Raw genomic sequence first — 18,542 nt, forward strand, 5'->3', positions numbered from 1 at the left:
CTGATTTTTGTGCAATTCATACAAAAAAACCTCCCTAATCCCTCTGTACTGCAGTATTCTGCTGTCTCTTTCCATTTAAATCATACTCAGCTATTCTATTCTCCCCGTCAAAGTGTGCAACATCATTTTCCCAGATTATGCTCCATCTCCATCCATTTGTAATCCAGTTATGTCTATAATCACTTTGCAGGCCTTATGCGCCTTCCTCACAACATGCTTTTCTACTCAGCTTTGTATCAGCAGCAAAGTTGGCTACAATGCAGTGAGTCCCTTCATTCAAATCATGAATAGAAAATCACAAACAGTTGAGACCCCAGCATTAATCTCTGTGGCACTCCAAGTTATAGTTTGCCATTGTAAAAATGATGTGGAAATGCCAGTGTTGGACTGAGGTGGGCACAGTAAGAAGTCTCAATTCACCAGGTTAAAGTCCAACAGGTTTCTTTGTTATCACAAGCTTTCGGAGTGCTGTTCCTTCATCAGGTGAGCTGATGAAGGAGCAGCACTCCAAAAGGTTGTAATACCAAATTAACTTGGTGTTGCGATTTCTTGTGAAAATGACCCATTTATATAGACTATCCAGTTAGTTTGCCAGTCTGCTATCTATGCTAATATATTACCCCCAACATCACAAGCTCTTATCTTGTCTAGTAACCTTTAATGTGATGTCTTAGCAAATGTATTTTGGAAATTCAAATACACTATGGACAGAATCTTCAGGCCATTCACCCCGGCAGGATTGTCTGGCTCTGGTGCAGTGAACACAGGTTTGGCTGCTTTTTTCTTTACTGGAAGATGTTGGCCCTCTGTTCTCCCTATTTCTTTCTTGAACACTTCCCACTATTCTGTCACAGTTGGTTCCCAATCCACTCTGGCCAAACAATATATGATCTTATTTAAAAATATATCATCCTTCCCCCAGTTTAGAACCTGGATTTCAGGCCTTCTTGTCCTTTTCCATAACAATCTTGAATTTAACGGAATTATGATTACTGACTGCAAAATGCTTCTCCCACTGATACTTTACTTAAATTAAGTCCAGGACCGCTCCCTCTTGTTGGATTATGTGCGAGCTTAAAAAAATTCTCCTGGGTATATTTTAAGAATTCTGCTCCCTCTAAACTTTTCACACTGTTGGGGATGTTGAAATCCCCCACTATCACTTCCCTATGGCTTTTACATGTCTCTGAAATTTGCCTACATCTCTTCTATTCCTCTCGGATTATTAGGGGGCCTACAGAACACTCCCAATCATGATTGTTCCTTTTTGGTTTTTAGGTCCCTGAAATCTAAAACCCTCCTTCCTGCACCATCTTTCCAGGCCCACATTCGTCTGGACTAACTTCCTATTTCTATACTCATTCTTAACCCCTTATTTCTATATCAGGCTTAAGGTTGAGACAGCTGCAAACAGGCCAATGGTGATGCAATTAAAACTGGGGTGACTCAAAAGGCCAGAATAGGGGGAGTAAATATATTTAGGGGTTGTAGGACTTACAAATTCCTACTAAATCGCCTGCTAAGAATGTACAAGGATTTCAATACAAAGGTGAGAACTTTAAAATTGAGAAGTTCCAGGACTAATTTAGGTCAGTAAGCCCAGGACTGATGATGAATGAGACTGGGTGAGAGTTATAATGTTATCAAAGCTTAAGAGCGTGGAAAATGGGACACCAGCCAGGAGAGCAGTGTAATAGTCAAATCCAGAGGTCAACAATAAAAAGGTACAAACAAGGGTTTCAGCAGTAATTAAGCTGTGACAGGGTGAAGTACTTGAAGATCATGGATTCACCTATCACTTAAATGTTTCCCTTCCATTTTGCGCATTTTTGGCTTTTAATTCCACCCTAGTTTCATTTTATATTCTTCTGTTTTAATTTCTGACACTTGCCCATTCTGTGCAGTGCAGCATTCTGGTAGAGAGTCTATCTTAAGGGATGAAGCCCAGGCTATTGAAGGAGCGCTGAAATTCTGAGAAGGTTAATTGCAGATTTGTCACATGTATTGGTATAGTGAAAAGAATGTCTCTTACGCTATACATACCATTTATTGAGTACATGGGAAGGAAGAAAGGAAAGGGTGCAGATTACAGTGTTATAGTCATAGCTAGGATATAGAGAAAGATCAACTTACTAGAAAGGTAGATCCATTCAAAAGTCTGATGGCAAGAAGCCGTTATATAAGCAATTGACTGTAGTACATTTCTTTGAGCACAATTGGAGCCCTACTCACGAAATGGCTATGAAATCTATGATTTAGTTGCAGAGGAGATTTACAAGAATTGAGAGATTATGGGTAATGTTTACCTAAAAGCAGAGAGTTGAGGAAACATTTAATAGTTTCAAATTTTACATGACAGCGTAAGTCAGGAAAAGCTGTTTAACAGTCACCAGAATATATAGTTAGCAAAAGAATCAGAGATATATGTATTTTTTTAAAAAAGCTCGAATGCTGGAGAATGAAGAGGAAATCAGTAGTAACTTTCAAAAGGAAATTGATTCAAACTTGGAGAAAAATAGGTGCATCCAATGTCAGGATTGTTTATGGACTGAGTGAGCTGTATTTTGCTATTTGTACAGAGGAGAAAAATTGTTTTTGATGTAAGTTTATGATTTATTTTCATTTGTTCTGCAACACTTTGAATTTACCAAGTGGGATAATGGGCAAATGAAAACAAAACTAAATGTGGCAACGTAATGAATTTATTTTTTCAGAAATGTTAACCAGAGGAAGTTATCAATCGCTTTCTCTAAAATATACAAGTATTGCATTTCAATGTACTCCATGTACCTTAATAACCCTTAATTGACAGATTAAACTGGATAAAATATTCCATCTAAATCATCCCTTCAATAAAACCCATTTTTTGACATACTCTGGAACACATCTGAAGTTTTAATTAGGTCAGTCATCCTTTCCTACATGTCAAGTTTGATGCCAACTATATCCACCTCCTGATTCATGGAAGTTTACTGTTGCTTATGGCTCTTGTGTAAAATGAATAGTGGACACTAAAACGTTAAAGTAATACTATTAGGTGCACAAACTCACCAACATGTATTAAATATGGAAGCAGCAGACCTGAGGTATAGCACAATTTAAACTCTGCACTGTACTTTAAGTCAATGGCACAATTCCAGTTGAATTTTAGTATCACATATTTAGCTTACCACAAAGTAAAATGTTAATATGCCATAAAAACTACATAAAACAGATTTTTTTCCAAAGTGCTTATTTTGGCAGTTTCAATAGGAAGTTGCTATAGTCACCATAGTCAAGACCTTGTGGTGGTACACATTTCATGCTGTTCAAATCTGCATAATTTTCACATTTACACTAAGAGCAGATTTGTTTTGAAGTAAAATATAGTTTTTTCCTTGAATGCATCATGCACAGATCTGCTATGTGGACTAAGCTAATAAAGAGCTAAAGCAGTGTAATACTGTACTGCTCCCTTTCTTGGATTTACCCACTGAGAAAGGAACCACGAGTTATGCTTTGTTAGAACAAAGAGGTAATCAACAGCAACTTATCTCCAAATACGACAATGTTTGAAACAAATCCCTTCCTTCACACTGAATCAGCGATAAACTAATCAGAGTTCAGGAAAAATGGACAATTTTGGGCACTGAGTACTGCTTAAACAAGTTTGCGAAGAAAACTGTTTAAGAAGATATAGTAGGTCACAGAATAAGTGTGCCCAATAAAACGTGGAGATGCTGGCATTGGACTTGGGTGGTCACAGTAAGTAGTCTCACAACACCAGGTTAAAGTCCAACAGGTTTATTTGGCATCACAAACTTCCACAGCACTGCTCCTTCATTCACCTTAACCTGGTGTTGACAGACTTCTTACTGTATCCAATAAAACAGTACAAGTAAATGGATATCACTCTCAGGGTGGCAGGTTATGGTTCAGTGGGATACTGCCACAATCAGCTATTCACAATCTACATCAATGATTTGGAGATGGGGAACCAAAGGCCAAAAGTTTTTCCAAGTTTGCTAATGACACAAAACTTGGTGGGAATGGGAGCTTTGGGGAGGGTGCAAAGATGCATCAAGGAGATTTAGACAGGCCAAATGAGTGTGCAAGAACAAGGCAGATGGAATATAGTGCAGAAAAATACAGGCTATCAACTTTTTGTGGGAAAATAAACAAACAGTATTTTTTCAAAATGGAGAGAGATTGGGAACCATTGCTGTTCAAAGACACTTGTACACCCTTGTCTTAAGTCACTAAAAGCTAACATTCAGGTTTTGAATATAGGAGTAAGGAAGTTTTGCTGTAATTGTATAGAACCTTCGTGAGACCACAGTGTGCACTTTTGATCACCTTACCCAAGGAAGGATATCCTGACCAAAGAGGAAATGCAATGCTCGTTCATGGAATGGGAGGATTGTTCTATGAGAAGAGATTGAGGGGTCTGGGCCTGTATTCTCCAGAGTTTAGATGAATGACAGGCAACCTCATTGAGGTATACAAAATTCATACAGGGCAGATGCAAGAAGGAGGATTCTCCTGACTGGAGATCAGGAGATGCTCAGAATAAGGTGGCATTTAGGACTGAGATGAGGAAATTTCAGTCAGAGTGGTTTTGGAATATACTACCCCAAGGGCTGTGAAGGCTCAGTTATGGAGTATGTTCAAAGCACAGGTTTCTAGCTACCATTTTCAAGGGACAGAGCAAGAAGATGGTGTTGAGGCAGAAGCTCAGTCGCGATCTTGTTGAATGGCACAGCAGCAGCCAAATTTCTTTTTTTTTATAAAAAGAAGTGGTTTCACAGATAACAGTTGAGCGTATAGGAACAGTTTTTGCAACATTCCATTCTCAAATAATGCAAGATTTAGACGCCAGGAAAACGGCACTTGCAAAGTAGGTTTCAGAGCATAACTGGCCCTCCTGAACAAAGAACACTAAAGGACTGCATTTTGTACAACATATAAACATCTTTAAATTCACAACAATGTAATTTAACAAATCTAAAGTTCAGAGAGTGTCCTCTGTAGCTTCATAATAGTAACAAATGAAATTCAAATCTGAATTTCATTTACATGTGACAAATTAGGTGTGAAATTTAAACGAGTTTGATCATTAATAATACAAAACACCTGCAACATTACAGCTATTAATAGAGCAGCAACACAAATTCACTGCTCAAGTTAATCATTTCACAAGATGAATATTGGGCAGATTGTGTGTCTGAAACAAATTTGAGTTTTACAGCAAATGCAAGGAGAGGACTTATTTTGTGTATTGTTGGGTCAATTCTTCCCAACTCACCGCTTCAATATCACAGATAAGGCAAACCAAAAAGCTTTGCCTTTTGATTACACATTAATGGCAAGTAAACCAAACCACTGAGAAATTCACTGCATTTCTATTTTCCCCAAGCACTAATGATCATGACCACCCATTAGGTCATCAAGTTTCAGGGTTAACTGCAGCCAAAAGCAAAAGAATCGTGCCATGAAACATGTCTACCCCTCCAGGTTCCATGAACAGACCAAGCTGACTGATCAATCATCATTACCGTGGAGTGCTACAGGCCTGTCTGGATCCAGTATCAGGTTATTAAACTCTGCACATCGAGATTCTATTGCCAACCATATCACCCTAAAATCATCATCCCCCCCCCCCAAACAGATATTGTCAGAATTTTACTGGCCCACCCTCCACAGGCATTAGAATGGGCAAGGGGCAAAGCATGGGAAGGTCTTTTGACCTCGTGTATTTGCCCTCCTTGACCCCAGCCAAGAAAGTAGACAACTGACAGACACACCAGACTAGGTCGACAAATAAATGCAAGGACGGTTGCCATCATAAGGTGTGAATGTATTATTGTTATCCTTCTGACTGCAGCAAAAGTGCTCATTGTAATCTATCAAACATGCAAGCATAGCATGGTAGTGAGATAAAAACACATTTTAATGAAGCAGTCTTGTGCAGCATATGTACAGATTAATATCTTCATTTGATACTGCTCCGAATGTCAGGTTAAGTTATTTCTTTCAGTTTGCAGAGATGTATTGAAGAATGTATTTCATTCCATTTGGAGGAGGATGAATATTATCAGCAGCTATATTTTGCACTTACTGGAGATTGTTGAGTAAAATTCTTGATTAAAACGATATTTACTCAAAATTGTTGTACAAACTTAAATTACACAAATGTATAAATCTAATTTTTTTTTAAAAAATCGATTCACCTCAATTCAAACTTCACAGACACTCAACTTTAAATAACTTTACATTTTATACTGTAAAAATGTTTCAGTTGCTGATGATTGTTATTTTTCCATCAAGATGGAAAAGTTAAAACATGTTAAGAACTGGGATTGGTGGCACACAAGTTTTACAAATTGAGCTTTTACTTTAGGGGTATATATTCAAATTTAGCCTATTCACCCTTTCCTCGGAACAGGGACATTTGTACCTATTAGAAATACCCATTTCACCAAAAGCCTTCTACGCTAGCATCTCACATCAATAAATTCATATGCAATCCAGGTTTGATCCCATTCTCACGCCCACAGTCAATTCTGTAGACAGATCACAGCTCTCAGAATTCGGAGCACCAATATTGTCATTTGCAATCAGAGCATTTCAGGAAATGTGAAACTTCCTCATTCCTAGATTTATGGCACCATAAACTGAAAGAAATTGACGTGTTTCGAGGCATTCAAAATTGACTAACGTTCTAATATCCAACATCCCCAGCTGATCCAAAAACCTGGCGAGATGCCGAATGAAAAGATTCCTTTAAAAGGATCCATCCAACATGGATTCATACTGCCCAAAATCATTCCAGTTTTGAACCTTGGTCACAAAAAGGTAAGGCGCCTTCCCCAATTTCCCAAAGATCAGTGATCAGTACAGCAACTTCAAATCAGTATTATCCCCACAGTGTACCTGAACACATTAGACATCGCGTGCATCTTACCTCGTCGAAGTTGTCATCCTTCTTCAAGGCTTAAAAGGAAAAGGAGAAACAGAAAGATAAGTATAGGTTGTCAGTCATCCTAGTACCTCCACTCATTTTGTGCACAGTACTCGGATGGGGGAAATGCTGTTAAACAGTTCAAACTCTGATTTTCCTATAGAACAATACGGATTTAATAATGCAAAACGTGTTATCAACGATACTGCAGAATCTGAGCATATAAAAAACGTTCTGAATGTTTTAAATACAGTTTTCCCTTGGATTATATCAGCAGCTTGCCTTACGAGCTGGTGCTGCATAATAGCAAACACTGTGATTACTGCGCCAGCTAGCTTTACCTCAGTGAAAGTGTTCCTTTTTGTTAAGGGACTAAAAAGAGCCAACAGGCAATGGTCATTTTTCACCTAATAATGAACACACTTTGGAGGAAATGAAAGAAATTGCTAAATATCACCATCATGTTAAAAAATATATATAAACTTCCATAATTGATACACTCACCCAAACGACTGAAACTCTCGGATAAAGTTCTTCTCAACTTCTTCATTCTACCGATTTTCTCAGTCGACTGCTCTGAAATCATATCACACATCGCTCCGGGAGAGTGGTCCAACCTCTCGGTCTGGGAATCCTTGGCCGATACTCAGCAGCAACTCTCTCTCAATGCGGACAGAGAAATGTTGGGTTTCCCTGCTGACAGTAAATGAAAAGACCAAACGGTGGACTTAAGTTTGAAGGCTTCCCCCCATCCTTCTGTCAAACACAGGAAGTGTGTGCACAGCCCCCCTCCGCGTTTCTTTTTTCTCTCTGTTACAAGTTAAATCCTAGAGAGAGTTTCACCCCCCTCTCTCTCGAATTCCAAGCAGGCCACTGGAAACAAAGATAAGCGAGTCTGCAAATCAATTGTCCTGAAATTCGAGAAAGGAAGGGGGGGGGGGAGGAATGAAGGGGGGGGTTTGGTTTGTAGTGATAACTAGTCTCAGCCCCTGAACTCGACAGTGAAAAGTGGCTCAGCCTCTACACTGCGCTGCTTGTCATTCCCCGCACAAGTCAGAACCACTTCAGCTCCCTCCCTCTACCCATTCTCTCTTACCCGATTGATTCACTGCCACTACTCACCGCCTTCTCTATGGACCAGCGCCGTGTCAATCACTCTACAGCCCACACCCTCGGAGGACGCGGGGCTCCAGGAGTTGGTCGCCTCCCAGAGACTTGTCTCGTTGTATATTTTTTGTGTGTTAGACTGTTTCAGGCACAGCGGCGAGAAACAATGTTCAACTGTAAACGATACACCTAATTCAATGAGGGATAGTCTCATACTTTTGCTTAGGATAGATTCTCTATTAAACGTGTTAAGAAAGCACCCCGGCTTCTGTTGCGGATCATCTCCGTTTGTTATCATTTTTCAAAGATTTAATGAATGGCCCAACCTTATTAGCTTGATGATATCAAAGTAATCGACATCCAGGCTTGAGCAAAAGATACAGATATAAGAAAATGGCCTGTCGCCAGTTTGATAACAAGGAGAGCCTCCAACCAGGATACATTTAAACTGGGTAACAAGCTAACGAGGTTAATGCTGCATGGACGCATGAACCACGGTTTATACCAATCCTTTTGGCGTCTCTTTCAACAGCAGCCAAATAAACTAACTCAAATTAACAAGAGGATGAATTAAAGGGGGCAGCTTCCAAAAAGGAGGGGAACCACCCAAAGCAAAACACAAAGCGGAAAGGAAACTTAAAACATCAAATTAAAATATGATTAAAGGAGTCAATAATGCACCCCAATCCCTGCGGTGCCCAGCGGGCATGGAAGGCATTGGTTTATGACACTTATTCCAGTTTTTTTTATTTTGGTAGATTTCAGTTTAACTTTTTTGTAATTTGTATAGTAGAAGTGAAATTCCCCTTCATTTTTTATTGGCTGTGATTTGAACAAGCACCACAATTCAATAAGTGATTAAAAATAGCAAGAAATCACTTTCTGGACTCTTCCTTCTTGCTACCTCCACTCTGACTCAGCAAATTACAACCTTCTTGTCACCCCACACCCACTCATGGGTACATCATTACAACTGAAACTATGCCAAAATTATGTTTTTGCTCAAGTTAACCTCAAAGTTGCATTGTCATATTTCCAATGCTGCTTTTTTTGAAAATTTAGTGATGGGGAAAACCACATCTGCGCAAGTCAGCTACAACATTTTGTTTCATTTGCAATAACTTTTGATTCGCCCCTGATTCATTTGTTTTGGAAAAGTGATACACTGTGACAATGTTTGGTGCTGCCAGATTTCAAACTGCCTCTTGCATCTGAGCATATGCCAAATATGTGATGTATTCTCCCCTTCTCGGCCCCCACCTCCAAATTGAGCCCCGACATCCATCACAGACTTGATTGAAGGGTAGGCAAGGGGAAAGTTCACAAGGCCAACATTTCCTCCAGGCTGCAAATTACCTCATCATCAGTATCGTAATTCAATCATAAAGTGGTTAAGTGGGCCACAGAGCAAAGCCTTTTATTTGACAGGGGCAAGCTTCTGGCTCTGTAAGTTTCTATGAGGCCAATATTCTACACACTTTCCCCGGTTTGGAGAATCCAGTGATCTTCATTATATGATTGGTCTCACTTAATAAATTGCCAAGAAGTATTTCTTTAATCAATACAAGCAAAGAAAGATTAAGCTAAACAGGAAATGGCCTGTAACATCAGTTGTGTATGCTCTTTATTCTAAACTGATATTGTGGTAATTGTTCAAAAAGCACAATTTCTTAAAAAATGTCTCCTGAAAAAAAGAAATTTAAATCACAAATCTGCAGTGTATAGGGTGCACTGATAGTTAGGTATTAAGGGTATTAATAAAATCATATCAACTTTTTCAACAAAGATTTCATATAGAGGCAACTTCACTGAATTTTTTTAGCTGTTATCAAAATGCACTTCCAGCCAAGTCGATGGCACAGTGGTTAGCACTGTTGCCTTACAGAGCCAGGAACCCAAAGTCTGCATGTTCTCCCTGTGTCTGCATTGGTTTCCTCCAGGTGCTCCAGTTTCTTCCCATAGTCTAAAAGTGTGAGGGTTAGGCATATTGGCCGTGCTAATTTGCCCCTCAGTGTCAGGGGACGAGCTAGTGTAAATGCACGGGTTATGGGATAGAGCCTGGGTGGGATTGTGGTCGGTACAGACTCAATGGGCTGAATGGCCTTCTTCTGCACTATAGGATTCTATGATTCTTCTACCCAAACAGACATCAGAGTGTGGCGACTAGGGGATTTTCATGGTAACTTCAATGCAGTGTTAATGTCAGCCTACTTGTGGCACTAACAAATAAACTTAAAAAATTATGTATGTGAAACAAATTCAAGTTCAAGTTTTCCCAACAATTATACAATTATAAAACATATTGACCTCACACTCAGTTTTCTCTTGCATTTCTCTGAATTTACTTCTGAAAGAATATCTTCAATATTCATGTGTATTTCCTTTTTACATGTTTATTTCATACTCCAAAGAAACATTCAATCAAAATAGACAATTTTTTGCTTTACCCTTGAATATATCGGTCCTCTCCTAATATATCCCTGAAGGAAATTTTCTGACTTAATAGATACAAGATTTAAGAATTGTTGATCACTGTAATATCTGAAAACTAGGAGGTGGGTTCCTATCTCTTTCCAGCTCCACAAGCCAATTTTAAATACTGGTTTGTTCAGGACTAGTGTGATTTAAAATATATTTCAGTAATGCTCTTCAGTTTTGCAGAATTATAAATTCAAAAGTGTTGCATCTTGATTTTCAGGCACAAAATGGATGCTTAAACAACCAATATGGTGGACAGAGCACATGCAATTATTATGCACTTTATGTGGGCTTCCTGCAACATTGGTAAAGGCAGTAGAAGAGATATCCAATCCTGCATGACCTAGCCATTAGGATAAGGGTGTTAATTCTCCACAATTGCCCTAGCATCTCCACGATTTGAAAATTAATCTTACAGACACTCTGGTAGTGAACCAATAGAAAATTCATAGGGAATTTAAGTGATATGTTTATTTTCTTTTGATTCTTTTGTTTATTAGTTATAAAAATACAGGAGATGGGGATAAACGTTGCAAAAGGTCATGTGCTGAAATCTCCAATAACATGTTCAAATGGTGTTGGCAATCCTACACTAGACCCATTGCCGGGGAAGTTATGGGGTTCAATGTCTATTCGAGGTTCCATGTGCAAATTTAGGCCACCCTGAATACCGAATTATGTTTCTGGATTATAGGTTCTGGTGCAAGAATTGCACCCTGTGCCCACTCTGACAGCTAAAAACAATTGATAGCTCACTGTGTTTGAGAAATTATTAAAGGGCATTTCTGTTACCAACATGGACAATGCTCTGAGAGAGATAATATGCAGTTGGTCAGTGCTGCCAGATCTTTATCATATAAATAAGAGCTTTTGCTTTTACTTGAACCACAATTTAGCTTGCTCCCCTAGGATGCTCAAACACTATGGGCAGGATTCTCCCAACCCGTCCACGGCAGACTTGGTGGTAGGCAGGCACGGAGAATCTGGTGAGAGCCAAAAAGTTGGAAAACCACCATTATGAAATCAATTACAATTCTCCCATCGGTGGGTTAATGGCGGATTGGTCATCCAACTGGCTGGTAGTGCGAATGTCATTTGCATTCATTTGCATCTCATGAATGCTCATTAAAGCAGCTGTTTGCCAGTGTCCTATCAATCTTTCCAACCTTGTGCCATGCCGGTGAAAAATTATATCAGCGTCAAACACGGTTGCTAGATGTTTAGTGATAGTCACCCACAAACTGTAATCTGTATCTTTATTCTCTTTTATACTTGGGTTAGCGTCATTCAAGCCCAAGAATTAAACTGACCATGGTTACTTGGAGAATCCTTCAGAATATGCCAGACGCCAACAATATCACTTCCCAGTTCATCGAAAATTTCTTACTGTCCCATCCAGAAGTCAGGAAAGAATGTATATACATCATAGAATCATAGAAACTCTACATTGCAGAAAGAGGCCATCTGGCCTATCAAGCCTGTACTATCCCACCCAGGCCCCACTCCCATACCCCTACACATTTACTCACTAATTCCTCTAACCTACACATCTCAGGACACTAAGGGGCAATTTAGCATGACCGATCAACCTAACCCGCACATCTTTGGACTGTGGGAGGAAACCGGAGCATCCTGAAGAAGCCCACACCGACGAGGAGAATGTGCAAACGCCACACAGAGCAATCCTGACCCTTTGATGATTGCTCCTAGCAGCTGCTGGTTAAAAAAGGTCTTTAAACTGAGACACTGGCTTTGTGAGTCTTGTATTGTCTGAAGTTTCGGCAATACTAGCCACCTCAGAAATGCCACCAACAATGCCTTATCTCCCCCGCAACCCAAAAATATCAATAGTCTCTCTCAGCTTGGCTATTTCCCCTTGTAGTGCCTCAACTCTGCACCTTTACATCCTAGAGATGCAGACTTAAAAACATAAGTCAGACTCTGGTTCAGCCATTCATCATCAGGACGATGGGTTGTTAAAGATGGTTCCCAGCTCCTTTTCAGCTTCAAAACATCTTAGAACCTTCTCCCCTGCCTCCTCTAACTCACTTCCAATAATTATTGATAGGCATTCATGGACTTTGTTGTCACTAACATCAATGCCATCTACTTCTCCCAGTTCTGTCCCTTTCTTCCACTGGGACAACTTCCTTGAAAGCTCTCCAATTTCTCTGTCCAATATTGAACTTTGCTGATTTCTGGGGTAATTTCACCCTACATCTTTACTCCCATCTCCCCTCATGCTCTCTCCAAGCTCATCTTGACCCTTTTCCCACTAAACTGCTGACCAACGAACTTCCCTGCCTAGTCTTCATATTTGCTGATATTGTTCTCTTCAGGAACTGTACCTTGCTCCATTAAATCCATCTTCATCACCTCTCTCTTCAAAAAGCCAACTTTTGATCCCACCATGCTTGCTAATGACCTCCCCATTGCCACCTCACTTACATTCTCTCCACAAACTCCTTGAACATGCTGTTGCATTTGAAATCTACCTCATTTTTCCTGTTACACCAGGGTGAATTTTATCATTCCACCCATCACGGAAATTGGAGCGGGCGAGGGCCAGACCATGGAAAGGTCTGTAGATCTTGGGAGGGATTTTCCAGTTTTTGGGGCAAGCACAGCTGGAAAATCCCATCCACTTTGTTTGAAAGCTTCCAAACAAGTTTCACCCCTGCCATGGTACTGAAATGATTCCTACCAAAGTCACTGACATCCTTTGTGATTGTGACAAAAGTATACTCTTCTTACTCATCCTTCTCAAACTATCTGCAACCTTGACCAAGGTTGACTACAACATCCTCCTCCAATGTTTCTCCACTCTCATCCAGCTGGTTTGTTTGTCTCCATCTCTTATCTAACTAATTGGAGCCAGAAAATCACTTGAACAATTTCCCCTCACACTTCTACACCGTTACCTCTGCTGTCTCCCAAGGATCTATCCTTGAGAGCATCTTATTTCTCATCTATATCATCCAAAAGCACAGGTATTCTGATGACACTTCAGATTCACCCCACCACCACCTCTCTCAAATCCTCCATTAATGCTAGATTTTCAGATTGATTATTCAATACCCAGTGCTGGATGAGCAGAAATTGCTATTGCTTTTGGTCCCTACTCCAAACTCTGTTCCCTACAGACTGAATCCATTCCTCTACCTTACAACTGATTAAGATGAGATTACATTATTTTCAACCTTGATGTCATCAAGCTTGAGATGAGCTTCTGTCCACATATCTGTGCCATCAAAAAGCCGACATATTTTTTCATTTTGTAACATCAACCAATTTTACCCCTGCCTTAGTTCACCAACTGAATGACATCACAATTGTGTTGGTCGATAGACGCTGGTCTTTTCCTGTTTGGATGTTCATATTGCAAGATCACTTCAGATGCTCCTTAAAGCCCACCTCTTTATCCAATCTTTTGGCCATCTGTCCTACCGTTGCTATGTGTGTGTGCCTTGGTGTCTAATTTTGCTTTATGATGCTCTTGTGAAGTGCCTTGGCACATTTTATTATATTAAATGTGTTGTTGTTTTTGTACTCTGGGTGAATGTGAATTAGTCTACAATATGTTAATTCATCTTTTCAGAAATATGCCACTTTGCAGTTTTTAAAAATGGGGTGGTTTCCTTGGATGAAAAAGTAATAAACCAACAAACTGATACCATACCAGGAACTAATAATACAATAACAGACAATCCCTCTATAACAATAGTCCATTATAAATAGCAATGAGATGACATTTTTAGAACAGGAATTGAACATGTTCTTAGAGCCTACCTTGGCTTGAGGTAAAATCACAGAGTTAGCCCTGGAATATTTGTCCATTAGCCTTTATTGATGAAAAGTCGTGATTTTTTTGAAGCTATCCAGAAAACTTTTCACAGAAGATGGATTTATCACATTTATCAGCTTTTGTAGTGTCAATTCTCCCATTTTGTAAATTAACATACAAATAAGAATAGACCATCTCATTCATTCAGTTTACCCACACAATTGTGATGTCTTGTATATTATCTGCAAGATACCTAAAACCATGTCATCTTCTGGGAAAATCAGCATTCACCGCACAATCTGGAAGCCTGTTGAGAGGTCCACTCTTCCTCGGAAAAGAGTCACCTCTGACATCTGCTTTAGATCTGTCTTTATACAACTTAAAATTGTGACTATTGGACCACAACAGAAACTCTGACTGTAAAAATACATTGATTAGCATTCGAATGTGTTGACCCAGCCATCTAAGAAGCTGTATCTTTGTTGAATTCTGAACAATAAACATTTTATCTTTTTTTGAACAAGATCTTCTGCCTTCAGCTTTGACTCCAGCCTTCATCTTAGACTATCAGTAACTATGAGGCTGAAATTCCTCTGGGATGCATTAGTGTCATGAGTGCATTTGTATTACTACGTTCTGTATTTCCAGTGCACAGGTAAGTATTCTGTCAAGCTTTCAGAGCTCCTTCATTTATGTACTGCTGTTGTGATCCCAATGCAACTAGACAGACACATATAGAAGCCAGGGTGTGAGATTTCCTGGGTAGGTACTTAATGTGCAGGTGCAGATCTTGGCTTTCTTGAGCACAATACGTAGCAGAGGAAGCAGAAGTGGCTTATAATGCAGCCATTAGGAAATATATTTATACTTCCTGTTGGCTACAAACTGACCAATTCTGCTTCCTCTGCTGCAAATCGTGCTCAAGTAGGCTAGGTTTCTGCCAAGGCGAAGGGTAGATCCTTTTACTGAGAGAGCCTGAGAGCTTAGGAGGATACAATGATAAGGAATCGTGCTGTTATAGGACACAAGCAGCATTCTCGTCAATAAGTTGCTGGTAGTGCTGGTCAAGTCGGTGAATATATTTCTGCGGTAAAGGGGTAATCCTCCCAGCATCCAGTGTCAAGCTGCCTTGAGGATTTTATCACTTTCAATAAGATCACCTCTCATTCTTCTAAACTCTGTAACTTTTCTGTGGTTCTTGAGAAGCTAATTTCTTTTGTTCTCTTTATCAGCCAGCACAGACAAATGGGTTGAATGGCCTCTTCCTGTACCATAACATTTCAATGGTTCTACGGATAAAGGCCCAATCTTTCCTCCTAGGACAACCCCCTCATCTCAGGAATTGATCGAGTGAATCTTCTCTGGGACTGCTTCTAATGCAATTATATCCTTTCTCAAGTAAAGAGGCCAACACTGTACATAGTACTGTAGATGTGATCCCAACTTTTGTGATACAAGTGTCACAAAACATCTTTACTTTTATATTCCGTTGCCCTCGTAATGAATGCTAACATTCCATTTGCCTTCCTAATCACTAGCTACACCTGCATATTAACATTTTGGGATTGATGTACTAGGAGAACCAGACACCTCTATAGAATCATAGAACCCTACAGTGCAGAAAGAGGCCCTTCAGCCCATCAAGTCTGCACTGAACACAATCCCACCCAGGCCTTAGCCCCATATCCCTACATATTTTACCCATTAATCCCTCTAACCTATGCATCCCTGGACACTAAGGGGCATGGCCAATCAACCTAACCCGCACATCTTTGGACTGTGGGAGGAAACCCGAGTACCCGGAGGAAACCCACGCAGACACGAGGAGAATGTGCAAACTCCACACAGACAGTGACTGGAGCCGGGAATCGAACCCAGGACCCTGGAGCTGTGAAGCAGCAGTGCTAACCACTGTGCTACCATGCTGCCCAAACCTCATAGTTTTTTTTGTCATATCTTATTCATAAGATATTTAAAAGAATCTTACAAAGCATTTCAAGATGGCCAGCACAGTAAGCGCAATTATATTCAAATTTTCGACCAAGTTGCAGTCCAAGATATTTTAGTACAACGAAAAGAATATGACCAAAATTACAGAAAGGGCAATGGTATGCAAATTTTCTTCATAAATCATGCTGCAGTTGGGTTTTTAATACAATAGCGATGTGTAATATTTACTGTGCACATTCAATGTAAGTCATACAGCCTGAGGGGTTTGCAATATTTCCCCTCAGTGTACTTTGGCTGCAAGGTCTCAGATAGTGATCTTTCTCCTTTGCACATCTGCGTCAGCTGGCCCCAGCTTTAATGTGTCCCTCAGCACATTGTCCTGGACCTTGGAATTTGCCAGACTGCTACACTTGATCAAGGAAAACACTTTGCACTGGAAAAACGCATATATTACAGGCAGATCAAAGAATGTCTCTCACCAAGTTGATCATCTTCCAGCGTTAGTGTTTTTGTGCCCCGAGGAACAACCCGTATAACACAGGATCATGTGTCACAGAACTGCTCGGGATGAGCCATGAGAAAAACCACACTGCACCTCGCTCCAGACCACTTCTTGCAAAAGTGCATTCCAGAAGGAGGTGGACAACATTCTTTCCAACCACAGCTTGAGGGCTTGAGGGCAATTGGCAGCTGAGGGGGGGGGGCGGGGGGGAGGCGGAAGTAGTGGTGGTAAGGATCTGAATGAGTGGGCATTTCTCACTGCCAACCAAACTATGTCTTGGTGCTTGTTTGAAAACTGGCAATAAGGCATTCTACTAAATGACTTTGAGAGTCTGCTTGGGGAACCATCTGACAGGATTCATCATCTCTGTTTCCTGCAGGACCTGTAGTATGTTACGCACAGACCTACTTGTTCGACTTGTGGTCAAAGGTGAATCTCTGTAACCTTACAGTTCTGCAATCTCTCTCCATTTGAATGACACATTGTTTTTGTTATTCTTCCCGCCAAAGTGAACAAATTTACATTATGGGTCAACCTTGGCAGAATTGCAGTGTGTTGGTTCTGGTGAGAAAAATGGCATATCTCTCTAGAGAAACAGGTTGGCTTCCTCTCCAGATCTTACCAGACTCAGACAAAATAAAACAGCAGGGCAAGTTTCACGACATCATCTGGGGGGGCGGGGCCTAAACACACTGGCAAAACTCAGCTGCACTGAGATTGGGGTGCCATGTTTAAATGATGCCCTTATCAGAATACGAATGACTCCCCCCCCCTCCTCCACCCAGTCTAGACCACCATGGCAGTGTAGGGCCTCCCCATCCCCCAACCCTGATTGGAGATAACATTTCTCTCCCTCCCCTTCCCCACCAGTGTTTGGAGTTGGAACTTCCCCCTTCCCACCCTCCCGATTGGATTTCAGCACTTCTCTTCCCCCACCAACAGTCAGCGCCGACACACCACCACTCTTTCCCTCCAAATACTAGGCCCCATCCCACTGACCTCTCACCCACACAGTCATCACTGGCACACCTTCCCCCAACTGTCGGACCCCTTCCTCCCCACCAACACAATCACTGCTGGCACCCAATGCTGTCAGATCGGCTGAGCTTTTCCAGTGTCCTCAGTTCACATTCTTTATTCCTTTTGTGTAGAAAATTCACAGAACTCTCTCCTGTCAGCGCTATCTCCACAAATTATGAGATATTTCAAGGACATAATGCCATGAAATTGGGAATGATTAACAAATCAACCATTCTCTTGCTCATCTTTCCAGGCACGTTGGCTTTCTTTTCCCCTTTTCCTTTGCATCACTCCAGTAACTCAGTTTGATGTCATATTCTTGAAGATTACCATTTGCTAGTACACAAAATGAAGCAATCGCAGAAGCTCCTTAGCTACACATTGTCATGGAACACAATAAATTTCTTACACAACAGATAAGAGAGTGATTAATTCTTCTTTTGGCCATGTTCATTATTTTGTAAGCCTGAGCATGATCTTCACACACTTGGCTTCTTGGCAAAATTCAAGAAAGTTGGCAGTTGCTATGACAACTTGCCACAATCACTTCAGTAAGCACTTTTTGAAGCAGGTATTCTTAAACATTCTGGCTCACGTGCTTATGGTCCAAATGGATCAGCCACTTCTCAGTGGTAACGCATTCATCCACTCTTGAAAAGGGCATGGTTCAACCCCCAATTCACAGGCTTGAGGGAGGAATCAAGGTTGACATTTCACATTTCAAATGGAACAAAAAATTCCACGACACTATTCAAAGAAGA

At 40.5% G+C, this 18,542-nt stretch overlaps 1 protein-coding gene across 1 annotated transcript in view; it reads right to left on the reverse strand.

The window, feature by feature from the left end:
* cdk14 (cyclin dependent kinase 14) overlaps positions 1–7,974 on the reverse strand; it is a 524,692-nt gene extending 516,718 nt beyond the window's left edge. Inside the window, exons 1-2 of the mRNA XM_080210276.1 lie at positions 7,445–7,974; positions 6,944–6,972 (exon numbers count right to left, since the gene is read on the reverse strand). Coding sequence (XP_080066402.1) covers positions 6,944–6,972; positions 7,445–7,535 — 120 coding nt within the window. The 5' untranslated portion in view covers positions 7,536–7,974. The remainder of the gene's footprint in view (positions 1–6,943; positions 6,973–7,444) is intronic.
* Positions 7,975–18,542: the final 10,568 nt, after the last annotated feature.

This window comes from Carcharhinus amblyrhynchos, chromosome 2 (genome assembly GCF_965287045.1).
Source record: "Carcharhinus amblyrhynchos chromosome 2, sCarAmb.v2.hapA, whole genome shotgun sequence".
Classification (NCBI taxonomy): Eukaryota; Metazoa; Chordata; class Chondrichthyes; order Carcharhiniformes; family Carcharhinidae; genus Carcharhinus; species Carcharhinus amblyrhynchos.